The sequence below is a fragment of the Oikopleura dioica genome, chromosome 1, assembly GCF_907165135.1.
Source record: "Oikopleura dioica chromosome 1, OKI2018_I68_1.0, whole genome shotgun sequence".
NCBI classification, from domain to species: Eukaryota; Metazoa; Chordata; class Appendicularia; order Copelata; family Oikopleuridae; genus Oikopleura; species Oikopleura dioica.
In genome coordinates, this window is record NC_137291.1 from 12,736,877 (window position 1) to 12,764,329 (window position 27,453).

The 27,453-nt window shown below is 42.8% G+C and overlaps 6 protein-coding genes and 2 long non-coding RNA genes across 8 annotated transcripts; 6 read left to right on the top strand and 2 right to left on the bottom strand.

Annotated features, from left to right (window-relative positions):
- Positions 1-53: 53 nt before the first annotated feature.
- On the top strand, positions 54-2,713 carry LOC145699854 (steryl-sulfatase-like). Its single transcript, XM_081777113.1, has 10 exons — positions 54-201; positions 364-478; positions 557-641; positions 776-954; positions 993-1,201; positions 1,240-1,407; positions 1,452-1,791; positions 1,834-2,165; positions 2,206-2,376; positions 2,421-2,713. Exons 1-10 carry the CDS (start codon positions 184-186, stop codon positions 2,550-2,552), a joined length of 1,749 nt encoding a protein of 582 aa, XP_081633239.1. The 5' UTR covers positions 54-183; the 3' UTR covers positions 2,553-2,713.
- A 2,970-nt stretch (positions 2,714-5,683) lies between these two features.
- LOC145700117 (uncharacterized) lies at positions 5,684-8,299 on the bottom strand. The gene is made up of 9 exons (XM_081777377.1): positions 8,141-8,299; positions 7,947-8,102; positions 7,758-7,907; positions 7,594-7,719; positions 7,475-7,551; positions 6,570-7,124; positions 6,258-6,451; positions 6,037-6,214; positions 5,684-5,993 (listed from the first exon to the last, which is right to left on the bottom strand). Exons 1-9 carry the CDS (start codon positions 8,289-8,291, stop codon positions 5,739-5,741), a joined length of 1,842 nt encoding a protein of 613 aa, XP_081633503.1. The 5' UTR covers positions 8,292-8,299; the 3' UTR covers positions 5,684-5,738.
- Positions 8,300-8,306: 7 nt separating this feature from the next.
- On the bottom strand, positions 8,307-9,285 carry LOC145700138 (uncharacterized). Its single transcript, XM_081777396.1, has 4 exons — positions 9,094-9,285; positions 8,819-9,051; positions 8,545-8,604; positions 8,307-8,502 (listed from the first exon to the last, which is right to left on the bottom strand). Exons 1-4 carry the CDS (start codon positions 9,189-9,191, stop codon positions 8,426-8,428), a joined length of 468 nt encoding a protein of 155 aa, XP_081633522.1. The 5' UTR covers positions 9,192-9,285; the 3' UTR covers positions 8,307-8,425.
- Positions 9,286-9,453: 168 nt separating this feature from the next.
- On the top strand, positions 9,454-12,126 carry LOC145700127 (cytoplasmic 60S subunit biogenesis factor ZNF622-like). Its single transcript, XM_081777386.1, has 6 exons — positions 9,454-9,593; positions 10,596-10,696; positions 10,866-10,993; positions 11,036-11,421; positions 11,463-11,764; positions 11,812-12,126. Exons 1-6 carry the CDS (start codon positions 9,477-9,479, stop codon positions 12,056-12,058), a joined length of 1,281 nt encoding a protein of 426 aa, XP_081633512.1. The 5' UTR covers positions 9,454-9,476; the 3' UTR covers positions 12,059-12,126.
- A 158-nt stretch (positions 12,127-12,284) lies between these two features.
- Positions 12,285-12,838, top strand: LOC145695303 (uncharacterized). The gene is made up of 3 exons (XR_014133689.1): positions 12,285-12,332; positions 12,376-12,489; positions 12,529-12,838. It is a non-coding gene; the product is annotated as an uncharacterized LOC145695303 (long non-coding RNA).
- A 716-nt stretch (positions 12,839-13,554) lies between these two features.
- LOC145711270 (uncharacterized) lies at positions 13,555-14,611 on the top strand. The gene is made up of 4 exons (XR_014135146.1): positions 13,555-14,084; positions 14,129-14,229; positions 14,270-14,419; positions 14,471-14,611. It is a non-coding gene; the product is annotated as an uncharacterized LOC145711270 (long non-coding RNA).
- Positions 14,612-15,438: 827 nt separating this feature from the next.
- LOC145712229 (uncharacterized) lies at positions 15,439-24,971 on the top strand. Its single transcript, XM_081789915.1, has 4 exons — positions 15,439-15,506; positions 15,556-20,172; positions 20,245-24,596; positions 24,676-24,971. The coding sequence occupies exons 1-4, from the start codon at positions 15,439-15,441 to the stop codon at positions 24,969-24,971; spliced, it is 9,333 nt and encodes a 3,110-aa protein (XP_081646041.1).
- LOC145712230 (transmembrane protease serine 9-like) lies at positions 24,971-27,428 on the top strand. The gene is made up of 4 exons (XM_081789916.1): positions 24,971-24,995; positions 25,028-26,337; positions 26,381-26,476; positions 26,964-27,428. The coding sequence occupies exons 1-4, from the start codon at positions 24,971-24,973 to the stop codon at positions 27,426-27,428; spliced, it is 1,896 nt and encodes a 631-aa protein (XP_081646042.1).
- Positions 27,429-27,453: the final 25 nt, after the last annotated feature.

The window sequence follows — 27,453 nt, forward strand, 5'->3', positions numbered from 1 at the left end:
CTGTAGGAAACGCGCGAGCTGCATTCTCTCAGAGACGTCCAGTCAGAGTTGACAGTTAGCATTAAAACGGAACACTTTCTAGTGCCAGAAAATAATAAAGAGAATGTTTCTTTGTAGATGAAATCGTCCGAATGTCTACTGATTGGGAGTAATTGTTTGTGACCTTTGGAGGACCTTTTGAAGATGTGGCAAGTCATTCCAGTAAGTTTTTGTTACACTCCTCAGCGAATATCTACTCCTTGGTGAATATTTCGTGACAAATTTCGTCGATAATAAAACCAAGCAAATTAACGGAAGAAACGATCTAAATTATCAACTTTAAATGGAAAAAGAAAGAACGACCTAATGCACCGTCTTTTTCAGTGGTTCTTATTATCGACAGTCCTGGGCGAAACGAATGCTCGACCGAACATTGTGATTCTCATGGCCGATGACCTGGGATCAGGAGATGTTGGCTTCAATGGAAATACAACGATCGGTAAGCCAAAAACAACTGCGCTCGGGTCAATTAGCAAATGATAAAAAAGTAACTGCATAAAACTTAACACGCAATTAGGGACGACGAATATCGACCAGTTGGCAACGGAGGGAGTTATTCTGGATCAGCACATCGCGCCAGCATCTGTTTGCACGCCCTCACGGTAAGTCTGCATTTTCATTTATTTATCCAGACTACTAGAACAAACTTGCCCTATCATTCGATTTCTAGTCTTATGAAATGACCACAAAGTCGAATTATCACGAGACTTTTGACAAATTCAATCAACTCTTTTAGGGCTGCTTTCTTGACGGGCCGTCTGCCCATTAGATATGGTATTGCTGCGAATGCTACGCGCGTTCGGGTTAATATTTGGAACGCGACCCCAAATGGCCTCCCACGGAGCGAGTTGACCTTTGCCAAAGTTCTTCAGCGAGAGGGCTACAAGACTGCACTCGTTGGCAAATGGCACTTAGGTACATAAAAAATTGCTTCAGATTAATCATACCTTCAGGAATGAATAACGAAAACAACCACGACCAGCACTATCACCCCTACAACCATGGCTTTGATTCTTGGTTTGGAATTCCTTTGACGAACATTCGAAACTGCGCTGATGACGGAGGCTCCGTCCTTGTTCCTGGAGGCCAATACGTACTTGATGGCCTTAGACTTGCTTCTGCTTTCTTTTTTCTTCTGCTGCTTTCTTTGAACGCTCTTGGGGTAAGATGAACTATCAATTCAGTTCATAATTATTCTAGTTCCTTCCGTGGTCTCTAACGAGAATCATCATAGTTGGCTCAATCCCGAACCTCGGTGGAATTCTCTTTCAAGTAGGATTTCATTACACGATGCGCTTCTCCAGCTGCCAGCTATGGAAAGACAGGACTGTTATCGAAGCTCCTTACAGCCTTGACAATATGACTCAAGTACGACCAATCCTTTCCTATCAAATCTTTATCGTCTATTCTAGCGCCTAGTAAACGAGGCAGAAATTTTCTTAGACTCAGCTGCTGCTAGCGACGCCCCATTTCTTCTGATGCTTAATTTTCTTCATGTGCACACTCCCTTATTTTCTTCACCCGAATTCCGCGGCAAATCGGTGCACGGTCGCTACGGGGACAATGTACTGGAGCTCGACTGGGCTGTTGGTGCAGTTCGTGAGAAACTAGCAGCGCTTGGACTTGCGGAAAATACGATTGTCTATTTTTCAACTGATCAGGCTGCTCATAATGAGGAGATATCCGCCTCGCAAGAGAGGCACGGAGGCTACAATATCTACAGAGGTGGTAAAGGAATGGGCGGATTCGAAGGTAAGAAATGATCATTTCTTCCTCGTAATAAACTTTCTTCAGGTGGAATTCGAGTTCCCGCAGTGATTTCCTATCCTCGAGAAAACTGGGAAGGAGGCTGGCGTTTAAAACAAGCGACAAGCATGATGGATATCTACCCGACAATCCTCTCACAAGCCAAGGTGTCCCCAAGTTTATTCGCTCAAAATGAAGCTGGTGAAGAAAACGCACTTGACGGGAGAGATATTTCCGCTCTTTTGAACGAAGGAGCGAAGGAAATTCCCACTGTTCCGAGCCCTCACGAATTCATGTTTCACTATTGTGGTGACAATTTGAATGCAATCAGGTGGACCGAGCCGCAGACTGGTCGAGTTTGGAAGCTTCATTATTTTCAAGTAAGAATTGTCTATGAACAATGCCTCTAACCATCTTCAGCCTTCTTGGGATGAAGGAACCGAAGGATGTGCTTCAATTCTTATCTGTGGCTGCTTCGGACCTTTTGTCACTTATTACGACGAGCCACTTCTGTATAGTCTCAACGAAGACGTCATGGAACGAACAACTTACGATTCCAGCAACCTTGCCAATTACACGACAGTTGTTTCCGTAAGTTTCTTTTTGCTTATTTTTCTTTTAAGTCGTACATTCAGATAATGGAAGAGGGCTTCAACAACTGGAGATCATCATTTACAAAACCGCCTTCTATCTACACAAGCTTCAACGCCATCCCCCGCCCTTGGCTTCAACCCCTTTGTGATACGTTTCCTTATCTTACCTGCTAATTTTCGTTTATTTTTTGTGTTATTCTGTGAGTCTAGTTTATTTAAATTTATGTCATTTTCAATTCAATATTCTGCACTGAGAACATGCTTGCCCTAAACTTCAAAATCGAGTTCCTTTCTTCAATAAGGGAATCAAATAAAGAGGTATTGATCAAAATAGAGGCTGACTATTCCCGGACGAGGATGAAATTTTCTATCTTGAGATTTCAGTTGGGAGATGGAGCATTCGCGTATGGATCGTTCCGGCACCCCGGTGTTAGCGCCAATCTAACAAAGCAGTATCTAATCGAAAAACAGCCGGTCAAGTTAATCATAATTTTTGCAGATTTTAGCAGCATAAAAATGCGCATTCAAAGAGATAATGACAGTGTTTCCAGCTACCAACCAGACCTACTTCAGAATATTGAGGTAAATTGTTTGCTATGAGAAATCACCAGCAATATTTTAGAACGTCACGGATCTACACAAAGAAGAATTTTCAGTCACCATTGGCGTATATTTATTTCAGATTTGCGCTGTTCTGAAGATTTTTCCAATTTTTCTGATTATCTTTATTTTCCGTTTTTTAGTGAACAGATTCGGCGGCAATTTTTACTTAGGTGCGCTTTCAATTTAATGTGCCAGATTTGCTTTTAGTTTTCGGGGAAAAGTTTCCATAAGACCCCCCCAAGTATTATACCTTTTTAGAATCGTCTTGAGATGCTCTTTTGTTTTGTCGAGCCCGATTTTCGAATTTCGGTACAAACTTCCGGTATCGATATTCGGTACTTATTTTTGTCGTCTTATCGGTACCAAACAAATACCAAAAAAATCGCCAGAAAATTTCATGAAGACTGGTACAAAAAGATTAGTAGTCCGGTACTTCCGGCGTGAATGAGCACCCCTTGATTTTCGTCAAAATAGCCTAAAATCGACCAAAAACCGTGATTTGAGAACGCTGTCGAACGAAAATAAGTACTTGAGTTGGTTTGGTATTGATACCAGTCTTCATGAAATTTTGTGGCAATTCTTTTGGCACTGGTTTGGTACCGATAAGACGACAAAAATAAGTACCGAATATCAATACCGGAAGTTTGGTACCGAAATTCGAAAATCGGGCTCGACAAAACAAAAGAGCATCTGAAGACGATTCTAAAAAGGTATAAAACTTGAGGGGCCTAATGGAAACTTTTCCCAGAAAACTAAAAGCAAATCTGGCACATTAAATTGAAAGCGCACCTTAGCATTACTTGAGTGTATCAATTTTCGTAATAATAAGATTTACCGTGAACTAAGGATGTGCAGTAATGCGGATGATCGTGGTAAAGTGATCGCTAAGGCTATCCATAAAATTTTAGTCCCAGCAGACATAGATGATACATTAATATGTATTGGGCAGGGTTCCAATTTTGGCCGAAAAAATTTTGGAGTGGAGTGGAGAGATGAGTGGATAGCCCAAAAAAATTTTTGAGCGGAGTGGAGCGGTGAGTGGATGCCCAAAAAAAATGGTTGAGCGAGTGGAGTGGGTGAGCGGAGTGGATTTTGAGTGGATTTTGAGTGGATTTTGAGCGGATTTTTAGGGAAGTTTGAGCGATTAAAAAAAATTTCTTTGCATTTCATGCACCCTAGAATACACTCAAAAAAGGGTCGAGAGGCCGGGTTTTTTTTAAACGATTTCATTCTCATATTTTTAGTCAATTTACAATTATGTTCTCGGAAGCATTGACTAATGAAAGATATATTCTTAGCAACCTTGAAGTTCATGAGGTACTGAGGAACTAACAGGGTCGTTTCATTCTTAAATCCATTATAATGGGTCGTTGGGGGGGAGGGTTTAGTTATCAAAAAGGTTAAAAGAGAGCAGAGGAACAAAAAAGGTTCGACCCCCACGAGCAGACAGAAAGCGAAGTCATCTTTGCACGCCGTGAGCAAGCCTTTCCTTTTCTGAAAAAAGGGGTTTTAAGAAAGAGGGGGTGAAGGGAAGAGAAAGAGGGGGCGTAAAGAAGAGAGGTTGAAAAAGGTCGGGCCCCCACGAGCAGACAGAAACCGAAGTCTTCTTTGCACGCCGTGAGCAAGCCTTGCATTTATCGAGATAAAAAGGGTTTTAGAGGGGGTCTGATCATCAAACTTTTATGAAGAAGTTGGTCCTTAATTAAAGGTTGATCCTGATATTATGTCAGTGATTTATTCTCTTGATTATCCCCTGAGAGAATTTGATTCTTCATTTAAAAATCGACCAAATTCGGTCTCCAATCAGAATACGAGAAAAGGGGCGCTTAAGACAAAAATCCACTCCATCCGCTCAAAATCCACTCCATCCACTCAAAATCCACTCCATCCACTCAAAATCCACTCCAAAGTAGATTTTACAGGTTGGAGTGGAGTGGAGCGAATGAGTGGATACTAAAAATATAGGCTGAGCGAGTGGAGTGGAGTGGATCCACTCCGCTCACGCTCCACTCCACTCCGCTCAAAATCCACTCCATCGCTCAGCAAAATTGGAACCCTGGTATTGGGCATGCTATTTTCCAATTTGTAATTTTCCATATTTGCCGACAGCCAATTATAGCAGATAATCGACTCACCGCCGAACTTATTCGAGAAAGCACCAACGCTTTTATCATTTACAGTGTATCCCAGTACTTCATCCGAATCCGTTTATTTCCACAAAGGAAAATATCGAGACGTCAATATTTCAATGGTTAATAAGCTTGTTCTTCAAGCTGTGTTTGAAATCTCTGTCTTTAACATCTTATTTGTTATTTATTTCTACCTTATCTTTGAAAACACCACATTCTCTCTTTACCCTAAAGATAACCATGATTTGGAGAGCAATTTGATGCGGATGCTGACATTTAACTTACAGATTTCTGTTACGACGAATTCTTATTTTATGTGCTTTAGTCCTAAATGTACGAGAAAGGGAATCGAGGCATCATCAAAATTTACACGAGATTCTATAGAGATTCGAGACGGTATTGTCAAAATGTTCAATATTGCACTTAGATTTCTTTTTTCCATTATTTTTCTGTTCATCTACAAGCCTGAGTTAGCCTCAATTTACTCTTTAAAATCTGCACTGAAAACGATTTTGTTGAGGAGTCTATGAAACATGAGAAAGATTTCTACCATTTTTTTTTATTATTATTGAAAATGGTTGAGCAGTAGGTCAATTAGAGTAGGCAAGAATAGAAAACATAAATAATATCAATAGGAATCCGAAGAATCAGTGGTCAAATCCGACAGTCGGATTTGATCCAATCTTCGCGAAGAAAATGGAACTTGTAAGGATTGGCTTGTAGAATTGTGATCCGAATATTCGGACTGCGTCGTCGACAGCTTCATGTCATCAACTCTCGCGAGCATAGCGGACAGATGACCTTGTTTTATCATGGATAAATTGACGAACATCTTTTTCGGACTTGCTTCGGACTCGGAATCGCTTGATTCTCGAGCGATCATCTAAATTCAAATTGAATTCATGAAGCGTCAAAAACGTTCTCACCCGTTGATGATGCGGACTGAAGCCTTCTTTTATGCTCCAAGTGTTGTTTCGCTTTCTCAGAACTTTTCGTTTTCTGATTTCAGGCGTCTGAGATCTTTTTAGATCCGGAATTGTATCAGGAATCGCAGCTGGGCGACGCTCTATTAACCGATTTGCCCGGAGATAATTTTCGATCGAGCTAGAAACAAGCTTGACTTGGTGAAATCAACGAGGATCTTTACCTGTTAGAATCGCCGGAGATCTTCTTCGGTCCATTCTTCAAAATCATAGAAGAGTATTCTCCTCGTTGTCCTCGATTCTGATAAACCAACGGAATGTACTCTGAGAAAAGCTCGATCTCGTCTTCTTCTTTTTCCGAATCCATGAAGAAACTAAGTAGCCAGCCGATTGTGGAAGTATCCAGCGGCCAGAGTCCCTGAATGCCTCAATAATTCATCGATTGTTCAAAGCGCCGGGGAATATTTAAAACATTAGAAAGACTTGTGGAAGTCACCACGTTTGTGACAGTATTAATGTAGATTACTGTTCATTACCTGAATGAAAACGCAGAATTCGAGGGAGTAGATGACGTAAACTAAAGCGCTAACGTCATTTTTGAGGGGACAATCCATCGGATTTTCCGGAAAAAGGACGTTGTTTCGGAAACATTGGTCTTGAACGAAGTCGACCGTTTGTTCCATCGTTGAGTAGCTGTACAAGGCGTAAATGCAGGCACCAGTGTGAAAGGAAAGGCAAAATAATAGACTAGAGAGGCGGACGAGATAGATTCGGATGTTCCACCGGCCTTGGACGGACAAATGCTTCGATAGATTCAGCAAGGTTATGAGCTGGAGAATTGAGCTGATAGTATAAGCCACGGCCAAAGCGGACATAATGACATGTGCGGTAGAGGAGAGGTAGATTCGCCAGGGGCTGGAAAACATGCAGATCTTCAGAATGGGATCAGGATAAAAACCAAGATCGTCAGTTAGAGTGGTGGAGTTATCGTCTGAGGAAATTTTCGGTGTAGCTGGAGTTAGGTAAGAAAGCGTTGCGGCAAGAAGAAGTGCGAAGGTTCCACCGATTATGTGGTTGTATCGATGTTGAATCTATAAATTTTGTTAAGTGTGCCATTCAATAAAATATTTAGCAAAACTTTTTATTGCGAGACACGTATTTTGCGAAGTTTGCCCTAAAAGCATAAGCTTGTTTAAAATTCGCACAATTACGCTCCAAACGAGTTTTGAAATCGAAATCAAATGACAAACTAAAAGTTCCCTTCAAGAAAAAGAGAATGAAATGCATTGCAATAAAATGAGATGCATTAAGAAGATAAACTAATTCAGCGTAGCCGTAATCCTCCGGATTTTAAAAATCCTCAATTCCTTTCCATAACTGTTCTATTTATCGAATTTCCGAATACTGAGCTCACAGAATTTAATATTCAAATAAATGTTACCTTTTCAAATTCTCGTGGGTGAAGGCTCAGAGTTTCGAGGAACTGTTTCAATTCGTTTTTAATATTCGACGTAAAGGCTTAATATAGGTAAAAAAGCTATCGGCATGATTTTATCATACCAAAATATAAGGCTGAGAAAGACAGAAGGCTGAAGGTGAACAAAAAGGCGGATAGCGGGCAGAGGAAGGAAAGCCTCTCTTCCTGACAGTGAAAGTTGTTTTTCGACATTATGTGCAATAGAACTCCTAAAAAGGGTCGGTAGATGTAGGATATTGAAGGTTACCGAGTTGGAAGAGGACGAAATTGAGCGCTAGGGAACATTCCTTTAGCTGCTTGCGGAACGAAGTGCTAGAAGAAGCGACAGAGATGGAGAAGGAAACAGATGCAATGGCCATAAGCCACACTGCGGCGAAGTTTAACGATTTGTGGAAAGCTTAAAAGAGCATAAATCAGCGCACAGACGTCCACTTACCGTCAACAGCTGAGCTTGTGTAGGAGAAAGATGTTGTACAGTTCTTCGCGCATTTCGAGCTAAGAATAGAGGGCTCGTAGATTTTCGAGATTTCGTGAGGGATGAAGCCCGGAAAGTCACATGTTTCTTGTTCTTCGGAACAATAGCAAAGAGCATCTAAAATTCTCAACAACAAATCATTTTGTCAACCCTACCGTCAGAAGCTTGTAGATCAATCTGTATGGCTTCTTTCTCCCATTCTAGCAACACATCTCGATTCAAAATCTCTCTACAGTAGTCTTCTTCCAAATTGTTCGCGCATTCCGGAGCAAAGACACAGAGAAGAGTGCAAATCGTTGAATTCATGAAGGTGCCATTCTCAAAAAGACCATCAAGTTAGCTTTACTTGAAAAAGAAAGAAAATCAAAAGTTAAAAGTTATCGAGATAGAAAAATAATTTCGCGTTACAGTCAGTTTGGCATGGATTCGTTTTTGCTGATTTAAAGATCGACTTCTTGCGACTCAAGGTCTTTTCCGTTGATTGTGGAATCGTCGTTGTCCGACTCACCGATAGAAGCTACAGATTAGAGTCAAAGAACCCGGCTTTTTACATGATTACCTAGAGAAGGGTCGATGCCGAGCGTTCGCAATCTCTCGTCAATACGCGCCAAGTCAAACTCTTAAAAAGGGTTTCGATTTTTAGGGTCTTTGGCAGCTGATAATCCCGCAAGGATGAGCTTTAAAAGCGACATCCACCTGATAAGCTTCCCATTGTTACCTTTCTACGCAATAAATCAACATAACTCACATCCTTATACCGTGTTCTGACGCGAAAAAAGGAAGTTTTTGATTTATAAATGCTATTTCAGAACATTTTTTCTCTGAAATTTTACCTGAGAAAGGAGCGTTGATATCCGGCATAATTTCTTCCATTTCGGGAAGCATTAAACTTCCATTGAGCCTCTCCATATCTTCCGTATCTGGAATAGATGGATCTGGCCCTGGCAGAAACTGTTTCGTAAATTCGGTCGAATAAGATCGAGCTGGGGGAGTATATTCGCGATTTTCTTGCTTCGCTTTTTCGACTTCTTTTTGCAGCTCGATTCGCTCTTTTTCAGCTTGAAGTCTTAAGAATTTATATAATTAAAGTAATGTGATTTTGTCTTACTCTTTTGGAATGCTGAATTGAATGTCGTTCATATCGTTGAGATATTCGTCCAAAAGGCTGCTATACTTTCCAACACGATACATTTTCTCTTCATTCATTGTGGCGCTTCTCTAAATTGTCGAGGTGAGCAAACTTGAATGGAAAGAATCGAGGGGATAAGCCAATCAACGCGTCGTGGAACATTCTCAAAACAGACAGAAAGAGAAATAAAGAACTAACACGAAGTCCACTGAAAATTGAATTTTATGACCTTATTGCTGATTAGCGATCGTAGTCTGAATTGGAGGGTCGTAAAATCGCTCTTTCTTTCTCTCAGACTATTTATAATAATGAACTTTTTTTGTTATTTCACTAGCAATAAATAATTGCCTGTTTTACTAGAAATGGAAGTTGATTCGGATTATCTCAACTGTCGAACTTGTCGTGTTCGTTTCGCCGAAAGCGCGGCTCACAGAGACCATTTCAAATCGGAATGGCATTTGTACAATATCAAAAGAAAGGTGACTTGCAAATTCATGCTCATTCTTAGGGTAAATCACTAATAATTCGACTTTTTTCTGGGCTTAGTAGGGTGGGCATATAATACAGTTTTAGAAAGCCCAGGAGCTGGGGATCATTTTGACTATTGAAACTGGGGGGTGATTTCGTACCCTGAGGGCATTTAGGACCCCCGAAAGTCCCAAAATCTGGGTACTTTCGGGAATGGGATTTTTTGAGGGCGAAACTAGCTCTCTCTGATGGAGCGGTTTCTACAGATTGTAGCCCAGGTTCTGACGATCATTTTGAGCTGTTCAAAAGTATGTCCCGGGGGGGTCTAGGAGGTAGTGGCGGTAGTGCAAAATTGGGTTGAAGCCGGAAATCCGGCCTAACTGGACTCTTTTCTGATTTCAATACAATACCACTCAAATAATTACTATTTATGTACAAATAATCACTTCAGGTCACCTTGAGGTCAATTTGAGGTCACCGGGAGTCATTCGGGGTCAACTCAAAAAGGCAATTTGGGAAAAAAAATATAGTTTTTGAACTTGACCCCGAATGACCTCAAGTGACCCCAACTTGACCACACTTGACTACTTATACATATACAGTAGTAATTTGAGTGATATCGTGTTGAAATCATAAAAGGGTCCATTTTGGCCGGATTTCCGCCTTCAACCCAACTTTGCACCACCACCACCACCTCTAGACCCCTCCCGGGACATACTTTTGAACGGCTCAAAGTGACCGTCAGAACCTGAGCTACAATCTGTAGAAACCGCTCCATCAGAGAGAGCTAGTTTCGCCCTCAAAAAATCCCATTCCCGAAAGTACCCAGATTTTGGGACTTTCGGGGGTCCTAAATGCCCTCAGGGTACGAAATCACCCCCCAGTTTCAATAGTCAAAATGATCCCCAGCTCCTGGGCTTTCTAAAACTGTATTATATGCCCACCCTACTAAGCCCAGAAAAAAGTCCAAATTATTAGTGATTTACCCTACTCATTCTCTTATGATTATTTAGGTGATCAAATTAGCTCCGATAAGCGTAGAAGAATTCGTCGAACGGCAACTTTTATCGCAAGGTGGCTCCTGCGTCAGCTCTGAGCTTGGAGAAACCGACTGGTAAACATCTTTCTATATGAAAACGTCTATTTATCATCACTTTTCTATATCTCAACATCTTTATAGGTAGTACCAGATTAAACTTTCGCTCTGCCGCGGCGCCGAAGAGCGCGAGGTGCAAAACCGGAAAATCTGCGCTCCGATCTGCCACTTTTTCAGCCCCTATTAGGTACTGTGCTTACTGTAGCCGTCGATTTCAGTCGAAACGCGCCTGGCTCAACCACCAAGAAAGCCAGAAACATAAGCAGAAAGAAAACGATCATGTCAGTCGAGGAATGCAACGAATCAAAGTCCTGAGTAAGCGAAACTACAGTACTTAGATTTGCAATTCAAATTCAGCCGAGGAAGCAAGAGCTCGAGGAATGCCAGCGCCATCGCGTGATGAAATGAACGAAATACTCAAGCCTCCTCTTCGACAGAAAAAGACGACGGGAAAGGCTTGGGGACACGGAGACGCACCGCGGTACAAATGGCTCAAAGAAATCGGAATGCTGGAAAGTGACGATGACGAAGACGACTGCATCGATGAAGAAGATGACGAGTGGGAAGACATAGCAGAAGTTGATGCTCAAAGTCTCGCGTCAGAAGTTGGAGAAGCCGAGCAACGAGACATTTCTATTCAAGAGTGTCTTTTCTGTGGAGTTTTCGGGAAATCGTGGGAGGATAACTTGAGACACATGTCCAAGAAACACGATTTCAGAATTCCTGATTTGGCTTTTGTAAAGGTACATCAAGAAAATGATCACTATTCTACGGAAATTTGTAGGAACCGAAGGAGCTGATGCAGTATCTGGCCGACAAAGTGGGCAAAGGAAACATGTGCCTCGTCTGCAGCTTGGACGGAAAGGCGTTTTTCTCGTTGAAGGCGGTCAGAATGCATATGATCGAAAAAGGCCACTGTCGAATTTCAACGGATGGCGATAACGCACTAGAGCTCGTCGATTTCTACGACTTTACCAAGGCAGATGATCAGCCAGAGCTCATCAGAGATGGTCTGTCAGAAGACGAGCAAATTCCAGTTGAAAGTCAAGGCTACGAACTTGTCTTGCCTAGCGGAGCGATTCTTGGGTAAATCTTTCATTTTCAATTCACCGATGTTGATTTTTGAACTTTAGTCATCGCCAGCTGAAGAGATATTTTTCTCAACGACACGTCGAAATCAAGCATAAACCGCGCGACAACGCTCCCCCTCAATTCAAAGCAATAGGTTTTGGAGAAAATGAAGCTAGTCATGAAGCTCTGGTAGCCAAGGATCTCCGTCATGTTTGGAAGATGGTTGCGAAGAATCAAGTCAAATCCGAGCTGCGAAATAATAAAGTGTCCAGAAAGTTCTTCAAGGATCCTACTGGCTTGATACAGTAACTTATTAGTCTGATGCTTATCCGAAGGTTAATCTGTTCAAGGGTTCAATAAAATATTCTGATTGAAAATCTGTTTGACTGTCTAACTTCTTCTCGAAGGAACTCAGTTCATTTTAAAAGTTCGTTTGAATGCAGATCGGTAAAAAATATGCGCTCAATTTCGCGATCAATTGAGCAATTATCAATTAGTATTCATTAAAAAGAGCAGTTCATCCTCATTAAGTTTCCCAAACTTGGTTCAAAGGCAAGAGAAGAGAGCATGAAGATACTAACAGGTTGAGAAATTAGCGTTTTCACATAGTTAAGATCTTTTTCTAGCGTTATTCCTGACAGTCAACTTAGTCTTTGCTGCTCAGACTATTTCAGAGCCAGAGGAAGACCTCTCATTTGAAGCTATTTTTGGGCTTGAGCCGGAGCAGTTACGATTTCTAAGTAAAAGATTTCTCTCGTTTCATAACCATAATTTTGAAGTGAATGGTATTCCTGTTGTCATTCCTTACCCAAGATCAAATCCGGAAGCAAAAGAAAAGCGAGGAGCGTACGATTTGTATGAAAGAAAATCAAAGGAAGTGTTTCAATTTGATTCTCGTTTTTACGAGTTTACTAATTGATAGTATTTGGTTCTGCCAAGTTGGAACATATTATGACTATTGTTGACTCAGTTAGTATTGAAACCTCAAAGTTCAAATGCCGTCCATTCTACTGGAAATCGTACCGAATGTGTTCAGTTCATCTTCGCGCTTTGTAAATTTATTGATCATTTGAAAGAAATAAAGTTCAAGCAGGGTTGGTTGTATTATGACATTGGTATATTACATTGAATGAGGCACCGTTGCGATGCATGCAGCATGTTATCAACAAAATAATCATTTTTTCAGCAAAACCGATTATTTCAAACACGCATAATTATGTTGTTTATGAGCAAAACGAGTTACCAAACGCGAGTTGTATCCTTGAAAAAGTGGAAAATGCTTCGAAAAATTTGAAGAAGGTGGCCTATTAAACCGCTCATTTCGCTTGTTTCCGTACAGATGTTGAAGGTCAGAAGAGGCAGTCTTGTCTTTGCTTTTGGTGAGAAGCGGAGTACGGAAGCGCAAGTCAACCAAGTTAAACAACTCTTTTCATTTTCACCGAATGAGTTCCAAAAGCGAGGAAAAAGGAACGGAAAAAGAGAGCATAAATAAAAATCAGCCGAAGACGGAAACTGCGCATAAGAAAGAACCTTCTGCTAAAGATGAAAAAGAAACTGAAACTCCAAAGAAAATTGTGAGGCCAAAGTCAGGAATCAAGAATCCTGTCAGTGACAAGCCGGTCAACAAGGAATCAAAGAACGTAAATACAACTAAAGATGAAACTAAAGACGAGAGCTCAAAAGAAAACGCTGATGATCCGATGACCTACTGGAGCAAAAGTAGGAGACATAGAAAAGGGTTAAGATTTGAAGATTTATGAATTGAAGAATTTCGAGGGGTAAGGGTGGGAGAAAACTGATAGAAATGCAGATTTACTGCGAGAACATCAGTAAGCTAACACAGCCTGCGAGTTTTTCTTAGCCGAAAAATTGCGGCATGAAACTTCAATGCCTTGTCACCGAAAATAATGACGAGCAAATATCAGAGCGGATTGGAAGGGGACCGCAGAATCGACACCTCGATTCTTTTTATTCGGTAAAGGAAATGAACTCTTCCTACTCGCCTGATTTGAAACGAAAAATATCTGACCTTGAAGTTACATTCTTCTACGATTCTATAATTTCTTTAACCCGAGCTCAGCTCTTTCGGCGAGAATCGCAGTAGACGCGATAGAAAAGCAAGTGTGGATTTGTGGCTCATGGTAAAGGAAATGTCAGACAGTCGTTAACAGCGATATGTGTGATTTGTTTCGTGAGTATCTTAGTTTTTCCATTCCATAAAAAAATGATGACACTTGAAAAAGGACGCTCAACTGCTGCAGGAAAAAGCAAGGCGGAAGAAATTGGAGGACGAGGAAAAGGCAAAAGCGACAAAGAAGCTCAAGAAAAATCTCACGTAACAGCTGTTTCAGCTGATGCTTGTTGATTGATTGTTTTCAGTTACGAAGATTGGTTGCAGTCGAAGTCATCATCAATTCGTCGAGCATCCGCCACCCCGGCTTATAATTTTGATCGTCGAGGATCTTCAGCATCAGTTTCAAGTGAGTTCTATTCATCGAACTTGTGAAAATTTATTGAAAGGCGAGCGGAGAGAATCACTACCAATTATTGCGCCCGGAAGAAGAGGAAGTCTCGTGTCAAAGCATAATCCAAACAGAAGACTGTCGCATCAGGAGTGGGACGAGCTCAAGGAGGAGAAGAAACTGGCTGAGGCGGAGAAAGAAGCTCTTGGTTTTTAATATGCTCAAAAATTATATTTTTCTTAAATTATTTGTGCATCAGAAATCGAAAAGAAAATTGCAGAAAAACGGGCAGCGATATCAAAACGACGAACAAGTTTGAAACCAACGATTTCAACTGTACCCGAAAAGACTTGAATGAAAACTTTCCTCTTTTCTTATCAAATAAATGTTTATTTTTTTATCTATTCAAGTTTGCAAGGTAATTCATATTCATTTTAGTCAGATTTTATTTTTTGCAAGTCATCGGCAGACAGATTTTTGGAAACAGCAAGTAATTTTCCATTGATTTCCTTTTGGAATTCTTGACGTTTTTCTTCCTTTCTTCTTACGATTTCCAGTTTTTGTTCGTACACGAAGCATTGGTACATCTCTTCGGTTTGAGGATCGGAAACGGTGACTGGCTTGGGATTCTTCGGTGATTCGAAGAAGATCGACAGCAAACCCATTTCCTCAAGCCAAGCGCGATCCCAGTCGCCATCCTTTTCTTGTGAAATCTTCTCGGATTTTGCACATTTTTCTAGGGGATGTTGGATAAAAGGGGTTTTGCCGAGGATTTTTCGTGGTCGAGGAGTAGAGCTGTTGTTGGTAGACATTTTCTTTTTGTTGTTTTGGTGTCTTGTTTGGTTGATCTGATAGCACCGGATTTAGATCCTGGTTATATGGGGAGGTTCACCGAATGAGGGCGGTAGATCACCCAGTAGTGGCACGAACTTCATACCCCGCTGAGAGTAGAAGTCCCCTGCGTCGTTTGATACGAATCTATCTAGTAAGTAATTTATCATTTTTACTTGGTAATCAGAATCATGTTGAATCAGCTGAAATCATTGCTAATGGCATGTTCAATCACAGTTATGACAAAATATAATCGCATGCTGAGATTTATGGAAGATTCTCGGATTTTAACCAAAAACGAGCGCTGTCCGGTAAACAATAAACAAATCCTCCGTGGAGCGGTTCAGAAGGCATTTTTTCGGTAATGTTCTAAGAGCTTGCTCTTCGAGAGCAAAAATGCTTTTACCAGAGATATTATTCCTCCTGGGCCTGGCCCAGGCGAATTTTCAAGGCGCAAAGAGAATGTTTGAACATAAGTTAAGAGAATTCTAGACCAACAAGTAAGTTCTAAAGGGTTTATTTCGACTGGCAAAATGCCTTATTTTCTAACATCAAAAAGTCGCTGGTCTGTACCCGCCCATACGATGAGATTATCAAGCTCCGGGAATTGAAAAGCTTTGAGCCTCAAGAATGGAGCTGGCTCGTCAAAATAGGCGAATGTCATGGCGCCCTTGTTTCCAATCAATTCGTTGTGACTGCTCCTGCGTGTTGCTCCGGTGCGTCTGGCAAAAGTGTTATTCTTGCTGATAGGAATACAAACAAAGTCGACAAGGTTATCATCAACATGGAATCTGATGATATTAGAGATGAAATCTGCTTGATCAAATTGAAGACACCAGTTGCTTATTCTAACAGAGTCTATCCTATTTGCACGGATGACACAAACGGAGATGTCTCAAGAGCAATGAGAGCGTTTTCCAAGAATAATCTGTTCGGCAATACAGACATGGCTGTAGATTTACTCCCTCCAGTTATGTGCCCACGACTTGAGGACAACAAAGGATCCACATGCGTTGTGGGAGCAGGAGAAAATTCCTTCACCGATGGTTTTTGCCCTAAAAATCTTGGAGCTCCGATCGTTTCAGTCCAGAAAAAATCTGTAATTCTCGTCGGAATAATCACACATCCGTTTGGAGATTGCAAGCATATTCAAGGATTTGCGACGCAAATTGCAAAGGTGGAAAAATGGATTAAACAGAACATCAAGTTTCACGAAAACTTTTGGTCATTTACCAGCGCAGAAAGATTCCAAGAAGAAACGACTGGTTTTGAATTGAGCGGCAAGTCGATGCTCGCGGAAATGGGACAAAATCAATGTAAAAGCGAAATTGATGGGTTCGGTCGCTCCGGCGCTAGTTTAGTCCGCTCTCTTCAGAACAAAATCGTCCTTGACCAAATAACATCTGGAGAGATCCTCGCTGAAGAGTCCGAATTCGCTGGAAAATTCCCACCTCGAGATATGCGAACAACCGAGTTTTGGGAAGACTTTGAGCAGCGAGTGGTTGGATCGAATATTGAACCACAAGAGAACCCGTGGACTTGGATGGTCGATTTTGATGGTACTTGTGCTGGTGCCCTTATTTCTGCAGAAGTTGCTATCACTTCTGCCATGTGCTGTGGATTTATCGACCACGATACAGCTTATATTGGTGGATTTGCTGAACGAGAATCAGGAGTGAAGCGAACTATTCGTCAGAAGACCGTTTCACCTGACTTCAATCAAGGAAAGCTTCGCAATGACTTGTGTCTAGTGAGTTTTACTGAGCCACTAGAACTCGGTCCTAATCTGAGACCGATTTGTTTGCCTTCTGGTGGATTTTCTCTTGAAGATGGAGAACATCTGTTCATCGCTGGCTGGGGATCAAGGACTGTTACGGGCGCTCTGTCCGATAATTTGAGCTCAGCAGCACTCCCTGTTGTTTCTTTCAAAACTTGCGAAAAAGAATATGGTGATCTTGGCCTTGAGTTGGATAATAAAGCTCATTTCTGCGCGAATAGTCCAAACGGAGGAATCGGCCCTTGTCGAGGAGATTGGGGAGCACCGAGTGTCGTGATGCGCGCTGGTCAGCCTGTTCTAGCTGGAGTTGTCAGCTTTGGCAGAGGATGTGGACACGTCGCTTTCTCTTCTGTTTACACAAATCTTGCTTCTTACCACGACTGGATCGTTGCAACTGGAAAAGATATGTCCGTAGTACAGACAACAACGACCTCAACAACCAGTACAACCATCACTACCACAACAACAGCGCCAGAAGCTGTTAGTCTTGATGAAAACTTTACCGGAGTTACTGGAGGCTCTTGTGAGTCTGTTTTTGACACAATGTTCTCATCAACCGGACGATCGTCTATTGCAAGCGATGTTCCTTTTGAAATCGGTCAAAAAATTTCCTACTCTGATTATTTCTTGAATCAAGAAAGACGAAGCGCTGGCATTTTCGGTGGCCGACTGGTTGGCGGAGAAAAGGTAGAGGAAAGCGGTGAGTGGCCGTTTGCTGTCAATATTGCTGGAAAATGCGGTGGTTCACTGATCGGAAGAAGATGGGTAGTTACTGCAGCGCATTGTTGTATCGATGAAATTTTGACAAACACTTCTTCTATAACGATTGGAGCGAATTTTTTGAGAGATGCCACGGAAGATCAACTCTTTGCCGCGGAAGATTACGTTTCTCATCCAAGTTTCAACGAGTACAACTACAACAATGACATTTGCGTCATCAAACTCGACCGAGACGTTGAATATTCTGGCGCTGTTTCGCCTGTTTGTTTGAATGAAAATGTAGCGCACAACAGTGGCTTTCAGAATTTTATCGCTGGATGGGGTCAAACAAAAGCAGGAGGCGTTATGAAAAACTTTATCTCAGAAGCGTCGGTTGAATCGCTCAGACGATCAGAATGCAAAGAGCTTGTCCCCGATGAGTTCTTGAAAAAGAAAATGTTCTGTTCTCGCGGAAAAGGTGGCTCGCTCGTCAGAACTTGCGATGGAGATGCTGGCGGGCCTCATGTTTCTTGGAGCAACGGGTCACCAGTGCTTACTGGTGTTCTCAGTTGGGCATCTGACTGTGGCTCGGATGATGCTTTTTCGATCGTTACCAATGTTCAGGATCATCTTGACTTCATTGCTCACGCTGTTGCTCAGCTTGAAATTTTCGAGCTTGAACCCTTTGTCGACGAAGTCCTTGTTGACGAGTCATCATTGGTTAGCAATGTTGATGTTTACAAGTGTCCGAATCCACTTGATCTTTTCCAAACTATTCGACCAGCAGATACGCCCGCATCCGCTACCTGGCCATGGAAAGCAGTTGTGAATGATTACTGCGCCGGTGTCTTGATTGGTGCTTCTCAGGTCTTGACTACAGCAGACTGCTGCGGAAACCAGATGAAAGGAAAGCCAGTCAAAGTAAATGGCCAAACCAGAGCTGCATTTATCGCAAACAAAAAGGACAATCTGTGTTTGATACAAACAAGCTCGCCATTCGTAATTAACACAGACGTAACTCCTATCTGTATTGAAAATTCTATCCAAAAAGAAGTTCAATTATCTTCGGATCAATACGTTATTGTGGGTCAATTTCACGAAGAAAAACTTTCTCTCGGAGATATAAGTGGAGGAGAATTTACTTTGAGCTCGCCAGAAAATGACACTGTCTGTGACCTGCAACCTGGATCTGCCTCAGTTGCTATCGGTGGTGATGGGTATCCGATTCTTACTGGGATTTATCAAGGAAAAGCAGAATGTTTCTCTTCTGCTACTTTTACGAATATCTTCGAGATGAAAAGTTGGTTGATTGACACTGCCAAGGAACTTGGAGCTTACAAAGAAAGCAAATTCATCGACACAAATGATATTGAGCTCATGAATAACATGGAAGCTTACAAATCGGCCGGTGCTCACTGTGTCTCGCCATTTGATAATTTGGGAAATCAAGGTCAGCTCACCAGATCCGCCATTCGAAAGGACGTGAAAAAGCGAAAGAAAAACAAAAAAGAAGCTCGCCTTTCTGTTGGTTTTAACGTTCGTGACTTCGAAGATTGGAGTTTTATTGGATCAATCAATGGAACTTGCGGAATCACTTTGATTGCAAAACGCTGGGCTCTCACTTCTGCAGATTGTTGTCTGGACATTGCCGGAAAATGGATTCATTTTGGCTCTCTTGACATTGGTAACTTCGAAACAGGCACTGTTGTTGAGCCGCAAAATATCTTTATTCACCCTGACTTCAATGAGCGACTCCTGCAAAATAATATCTGCGTGGTTGAGCTCAACAATGCCGTCGAGTATTCAGCCACCCTCGGTCCAGCTTGTTTAGACACTTCTGCCATCAAACAAAGCACTCCATCAGATCCCTCTATCGGTTTTATTGCCGGCTTTGGTGGCGAAAAACTCCCTCTTAAACAAGCCCCTGTCGCAGTCATTCCAGATAATGACTGTAAAATCAGCTACGGTGAATCTTCTATTACTAGGGATCAGTTCTGCGCTGGTTATTCTACTGGCGAAGTTGATGCGTGCAAATCTGATGTTGGTGGACCATTTATGACGATCAACGCAGAAGCCGGACAAAGAAAGCTTTCTGGAATCATTTCCTGGTCAAGAGGTTGTGGTAAAGAAGGTCGACCAGCTGTTTATTCAAAAATTTCGTCTTATGCAAACTGGATTTTTGAGACAATTCGAGATGTTGATGCTCCAATTAGTATCGGAACCACGAATGAGTTCGAAATTGAGGTTGAAAAGGACGATTCCAACCCTGATTTCAACCTGGCAAGTGAAAGAGTTTTCTCGAAACTGAATATTCCCGCTCAATGCGTTCCAAATTTCAAAAATCAAGGGGCAAAGACCTTCGTCAAGAGCGACACTAAAAATTGGCCATTTGCGGTCAATATCAATCGCCAGTGCACTGGTACTCTTATCGACACAAATATGGTTCTGACTTCTGCATTCTGTTGCCAGTCTGTGTCTCCAAGCGATATTCAGAATACTCGCGTTAATATGGGCAGCAAAAAGGCTATTGGAAAGCAATCCGTTAGAATGCACAGTTTTGCCATTCACCCTCGTTTTTCAAATGTCAATGGAATCAGGAAAAATGACATTTGCCTCATTCGCCTTATCCGACATGTGGAAATCAGTGAAGAAATAAGGATTGGTTTACACTTGACATATTTACAAACATGTCTAGTCTAACTGGCAAAAGTTTAAAACCATGAAAGACCACTTTGTTTAGCGACAGAATTGCCCAAAGCGAACACGCCTGTTTACACCGCAGGCTGGCCCGGTGCTCATGGCGGGTTCAAAAAAGTTGCAAAGACAATCGTTGAGCGTGTCAATAAAAAACTCTCCGTTTCCGACTGCCGAAAAGTTTATCATGGAAAGATTGAAGATGACCAAATTTGTGTTGAGCAGTTGCCTGATAATAAAATGCTCAAGAAAACTCCCTGTGCGAAGGATGTTGGCGCGCCGTTGATCGTCATCGAAAATGGAGAACCAAAGCTTCTTGGTGTTATGGGCAAGCATCGTAATTGTGTGACAGAGAGGAACTATTTTACCAGCGTTCTCGACCATATAGAGTGGATAAATGCCAAAGTAACCAATACGCACATTTCTATTCCACCCGTGAAGCACAACCGACTCGTTGACAAGGTCGAAGATTACAGCTGTCCAAGTATCACGGATCACTTGAACCAGTTCGGCCACATCTTTGGCTCGCGTAGCGTTCGGGATACTTCTGAGGCAGCTGAAGAAGGAAGTGGAGAAGATAGAACAGATCAGTTTGATATGGATGTTGCTTCAGACAGAATTGACAACGGACACTCTGTGAATAGATCTAACTGGCCATTCCTTGGAAATCTCCACAATTTCTGCTCTGTCGCTTTGATCGGACGAGAGTATGCCTTGACCACAGCGACATGCTGTACTGCAGCGGTGAACAGAAACATCTTCTTTGGCGGAAATAGTCGACGAGACGATTCGTCGAATTTCCAAGCGTTTGTCGAAGATGTGCGTCGCCATCCAGATTTTGATCTAGACACACTTACCAATGATATTTGTGTGATCAAAATGGACCGATCAGTTGAGTACTCTGCCAATATCAAGCCAGTTTGCATCAATCCTACAGATATTGAAGAGCTTTCGACTGCTTTTATCGCTGGTTGGGACTCTTCAAAAATGCTAAGAGAAGGAGATGTTATCATCACAGAATTTTCTACTTGCAATACGGCTTATGCTTTGAGTCTCAATAAAGAACTCAATTTTTGCGCTCGAGGAAAAGAAGAAGAAAATGCGATTGACGAGTGCGCAACAGATGTCGGTGCGCCACTTATTCATGTTGTCAATGGCAGACCACTTCTTTCTGGAATCATGAGCTTTGGCGACAGCTGTGGAGACGAATCTCTTCCTGGAATATACACGAAGGTTTCGTCTTTTGTCGACTGGATCGTTGAAGCAGCTGAAGACATGGCAGTCAAACCAACAACTACAACTACCACAACGACTACGCCCGAGCTCTCTCCCGCTCAACAAGCTGGCTACTCCTCATCATGGCCTGGATTCTCTTTGGAAGACTTTTCTTTCAATTGCCGTCCAAATCTCGCTGAAATGAACGACACACACGTTGACAATAATGATGTCTCAGTCAATGCTCACACTGCTACCATAGAAAATTCATGCGCTGCTACTCTCGTCACAGAAACGCATCTTTTGACTTCTTTGATCTGTTGCTCTGATATCATCGGAAAGTTCATTCTCTTCCAAGATGGCCAGCAAAAGCGCGTAATTAACACTCGAGTTCATGAAAACGGTCTGTGTATGATTGAACTTCCAGAGCCAGTTTCTCTTTCAACTCAAGTCTATCCAATATGCATCGACGAAGGAAAGAACCTTTTCGAAGGAATCCCTGCATTCATTCACAAAGAGACAATTTCCAGATCTATTTCTTCGGAATTTATTGCTATGCCTGTTGGTCCAGGCTGTCACACGGCTGGTGGTTGCTTTGGTTTTATTGAAAGCTTTGATGCTTGCGAGAATAAGGATCCAAACAGACCGGGAAGCGCTATTGTTGCACTCCATAACATCAAGACCCCAAAACTTCTCGGTGTTTACGAAGACGGCTGCCCGGAAAATGGGGCGTTTACATCTTTCATTCATACAGGCCCTCTGATCGACTGGATGAAGGAAGCAATGAAGAGCATGCGAGATAGTACAACAACAACATCAACCACTTCCACTACAACAACGACAACAACAACGACTACCGCTGCTATTGCGCTCCTCGAAGATGCAAACATCTTAGGATGCAGTCTACAATCTCCCTTTGTTGTCGAGAGCGATGAGTCAAGATTTTCTTTAGAGAATATCTGGAATGCGAACAAAATTCTTGGCGGGCAGCAAGTTGATGAGCGAGCTCACTGGCCCTGGTTAGCTCATTTCAAGGGTGCAGCCGAGGAATGCGCTGCAGTTATTGTTGGAGACAAATTTCTTGTTACATCTGCGCAGTGCTGCGGTCTCAATATTCTGTCAAGAAACGTAAGAGTTGGTACTCTCTCCAAATTTGGCGACGATGATGTTTCTGATGAAGAGTCTCTGTTCAAAATCATGAATTTCAAGAAACACGATAGCTTCTCTGACAGGCTCTTCAACGATCTGTGTGTTTTGGAAGTGGACAGAGAATTTACTTTCTCTTCGCGTGTTCATCCCATTTGTCTCGCAGACAGTCCTCCTCTCGCAGCAGAAAAGGGCTTTGTTGCTGGTTGGGGAGTCGCTAAAGCCAATAATGACTCATTCGTTGAGTACTTCCGTGAAGCTGAGCTTGAGATCTCCGTCGGAAGTGAATGTACATCAACTTTCGAAAACAATGTCGATTTGAACATTCAACTCTGCGTTGAAGATCCTTCAGGACGAAAAGCTGCTTGCGGTGGCGATTCAGGTGCACCGTTTGTTGTGCTCGACAATGGCGTTCCTAAGCTTGCTGGCTTAATGAGCTGGGGATTAGGTTGCTTGCAAGCTGATAAACCCTCGGTATACACAAACATTGCTGCTTATCGCAGTTGGCTGGAAAACGCCATTCAGCTAATGCGACTTACTATCTCTGAATCCGCCCAAGAAGAAGTCCTTGAAGCCGAGCCCATCGCCATGTTTAACATCTCAGACGCTGGAAATTATCTCGGAGGTGTTTCAAACACGTGCGAGTCGCCCTTTGAAAGCAACGCGGGAAAACAATCTCGGCTCCTTGGTGAAGCCAAAATCGTTGGTGGCGAAGAAGTCATTAGCAAATCTTCGTGGCCATGGATCGGGCTCATCGGGCAATCATGTTCTGTCTCTCTCATCGCAGCCGACATTGGTATCACGGCTGCTCATTGCTGCTCGAATCCAACACTTATGAGCCAGTCAGTCACTTTTGGCGACTTGAGCCGAAATGGAATGACCCAGGCGAAAATGATCAAACGGCACGTTATTCACCCGGATTTTTTCGAAGCTGACTTTGAGTTTGATGTTTGCATCCTGTTCTTTCACGAGTCTGTTGAATATGATGAAAATACCAGCTCTGTTTGCTTGACCGACCAAGATGAACCCCTGCCACCAGTGGGAGCGCCTGTTTTCATCGCTGGTTGGGGTCTTGTAGAAGATGGTGGTACTATATCTTTGAATTTGCGTGAAGTCGCAGTGACAATTGTAGATTACGCAATTTGTAATGCAGAAGACGCTTACGATGGTAATGTGGCCGAAGATTCTCAATTTTGCGCTGGGCATAGCGACGGTGGCGCGGATTCTTGCCAGGGTGATTCTGGAGGACCGGTTGTTCGACTTTCTGCTGATGGCCAAAGCGTGACTCTGATTGGTATTATTTCTTGGGGTAAAGGTTGCGGTCTCGCTGGCTTCCCAGGAGTTTATACAAAACTCGCCACGGTGCGAAACTGGATTGACTCAACAATCGCCGACTACCGAATCGAATTCGCACCTTCCACAACCTCAGCCCCAATTGCTACCACCTCCACCACCACAGCTGCGCCTATCTTCGACGGTGTCACATTCCAAAAATGTGCTAGCTTTTTAGACGTTAACGAGGAGGGAGCCGATCGTTTTGAGAGCTTTGACCTTGCCGATAATGCGAAAATTATCGGCGGCAGTGAAGTTGTGGACAGAACGCAGTGGCCATGGATGGTTTCCATCGGTGATTTCTGTGGTGGATCTATCGTTGGCAATAGATGGGTCCTGACAGCTGCACATTGCTGTTCTAAAGATAAATTCTCCATCCAAAACGTCTACATTGGACACGTCGATCGGCTCAACTTGGACAGTAAAGAGGCGATCCCCATCTCAAGTTTCCGAGTACACCCAGATTTTAACGAAGAAACACTAGAAAATGATCTGTGTCTTATCAAACTCGCACGTGAGCTAGAATATTCAGATACAGTACAGCCTCTCTGTATAAATGATGAAGAATTTGACCTCGAAAGTGGAAGTGAAGCTTTTATCGCGGGCTGGGGCCTAGTCAAAGAAGATGGATCAGCTTCACAATTTTTGAAGGAAGCAAGAATTCCGATTGTCTCTAACGAAGAGTGCTCAGGTCAATGGATAGAAAACAATCGCTAAAATGAGAAATCTTTGCTTCGCAGAAGTTTTTAAAAAAGTCTATCCCTTTCAAGTTCCCTACGGAGATGACTTCAAAGCTGAAACAATGTTCTGCGCTGGCTACGCCCAAGGAGGAATTGACTCGTGTCAGGGAGATTCCGGCGGTCCTTTAGTTCTTTTAGAAAATGACGTTCCAACAGCACATGGCGTCGTTAGCTGGGGAGTTGGCTGTGGAAGAGCAGGAATGTACGGTGTTTATGCTAAGCTTGTTGATAGCAAGGTATGGATGCAGAATGCGGCCGGGGAAATGGGACATGCGGTTTTTAGGCCAACAACGACTCCAGGAAGCGCTCTAAAGTTTTATTTTTAATGTTTTATTGCGCTGAAAAATTGCGTAAGCCGAAAAACTAAACCATAAATCAAAAGAGCACTTATCAGCTCAAGTTGCAACCACACCACATCCTCTTCTGACGCTTCTCACGCCGTTCGATTCTGGCTGCGGTGCTTTCGATTTGCCACAATTCGGTACTCACGACACAGGCGCAACCGATGGGGGCAACGTGAAACCCTGGCCGTTTATGGTTCGCTTCTCCGGCAAATGCGCTGGAAGTTTAGTGTCGAACGCGCACGTTATTACATCCGCTCACTGTTGCAGATTTGAAAGTGAAGGTTTCCAATTCACCGATTTCGAGGTGGAACTTGGTTTCATTCCAAAACAAGGGCGATTTTCTGAGTCACGAAGGATCCATAGCATCTTATTGCATCCTGGAAATGTGGAAGCAAAGCTTTCAGGTGATCTCTGTCTGGTTCAACTTGATGAGCCAGTTCAATTCAACACCTTTATCAAACCAATTTGCCCAACTGACTCTCTCACTGCATCGCCTATCACTCACTTCTTCGCTGGGAAATGGACGCCAAATTCAAACACAATCGAGGAATTCGTAATGAGCAGCATGAACGAGACCTCTTGTGCCTCCGCCGTCTCGCGCTCCTTGTTTGCTGATACTGTTTGTGTTGAGGGCGACGCTCAGGTTGACCCCTGCGATACAAACTCAGGCGCACCGTTGGTCGGGGTTATAAACAATAGATTACGACTTCTTGGCGTAGCGACGGCTAGCTATGGATGCAATTCTGAGAATTTGCCGAATCTTTACTCATCGATCTCTTCCTACAGCCTTTTCTTCACAAACGGATTCCAGCAACTTGCAGATGCTACTTCAACAACAACTACCACAACAACAACCACGAGCACAACTACTACGACAACTACGACAACAACAACTATCATTCCTCATCTCGCCGATCTCCCACCAAGATGTGACTCAAAATATGATCTTCTCAACGCAAATGTCTTGAGCGATGAAGACGGCAAAATCATCAACGGACAAAATGCAAACACTGAAGAATGGCCCTGGTACGTCCAACTTCGCGGTTGCGGTGGATCAATTATCGGTCGAAGATTTGTCCTTACTGCAGCGCATTGCTGCCAGGGCAATCAACTGGGCTTTGAAGCGAACATCCGCGGTCAGAAAGTTAAAATGATCAGAAAACGCAATCATGGCGGCTTTACCATGCAGCTTGACTTCGACTTCTGTCTCTTATTGACCAACAAGCCGATTATGTATAATGACAGAGTTCAGCCCATCTGCATGATTGAGCAAGGAGGTGCACCTCCAGAACACGGCGAAGATCTCTTTGTTGCCGGAACTGGAGTTGGATCTGGTAAACGGCTCAAGGTATACTACCTTAAAAATGTTTTCTTGACAATCTTCGTTCTAGGAAGTGCTTGTACCTTATATCAACTATAGCACGTGTCGCCTTGGTTATGGCGATAGAATCAGATCTGCATCAATGTTTTGTGCTGGTTACATGGAGGCAGGGTTCTAAATCGACTAGTCGAGTTTCGACTAAAGTCGAAGTCGAGTCGAGTCTTAGTCGAAAAGACTAGCTCGACTCGACTAGACTGGTTGTTAAAATAAGTCGACCCGACTCGACTCGACTTGACCCAATGAGTCAACTAGATTGTCGACTAGTCGAAAAAGTCAAGAGCAATATTGAGGAGAAAGTCGAAAAATCTAGTCGAATAAGTCGAAAATCTAGTCGAAAAAGTCGAAAAAAATCACTATTTTGCTTTCGACTTTTCGACTACGCTTTCGACTTTCGACTAAATTTCGACTTTTCGACTAATTTTCGACTTTTTCGACTAAATTTATATATTTTTCCAGTTTTTCGACTTTTCGACTAATAAGTCGATTTAGTCGACTCGACTCGACTCGACTCGACTAGCGATTTTCAAAAACGCTTTCGACTCGACTCGACTCGACTTCTGAGATTCAGCTCAGATTTAGAACCCTGCATGGAGGGTGGCAAGGACGCATGTCAGGGCGATTCAGGCGGTCCTATCGTGCAGATAAAAGACGGCAGACCAGTGCTTATCGGTGTCGTCTCGTGGGGCGAAGGCTGTGCTAAGGAAAACAGACCTGGTGTTTATGGAAGAATCGCAAAAGCTGAACATTGGATTATTGAAACCGCTGAGGAAATGTTCCAGGCGGTACATGGAATGGACGTTGTGAATCCAACTATCACACCGACAACAACCACTACGACCACAACTACGACCACCACCACGTTTACGATCCCACTTGAGTTCCAAGAGGGTTCAGCTGAGGAGAGTGGGGACGGATCTGGAGACGGATCTGGAGAAGGATCGGGATCAGGTGACTTTGAATTCTCGGGAGAAGGATCTGGAGAGATCGAGGTCGATTTTGAGCCAGAACCAACAGGAGCGGATTCTAGTGCTAGAAACAAAATTCTTATTCAGGCTTAGAATCCAAGTGCTAGAAATTGTTCAC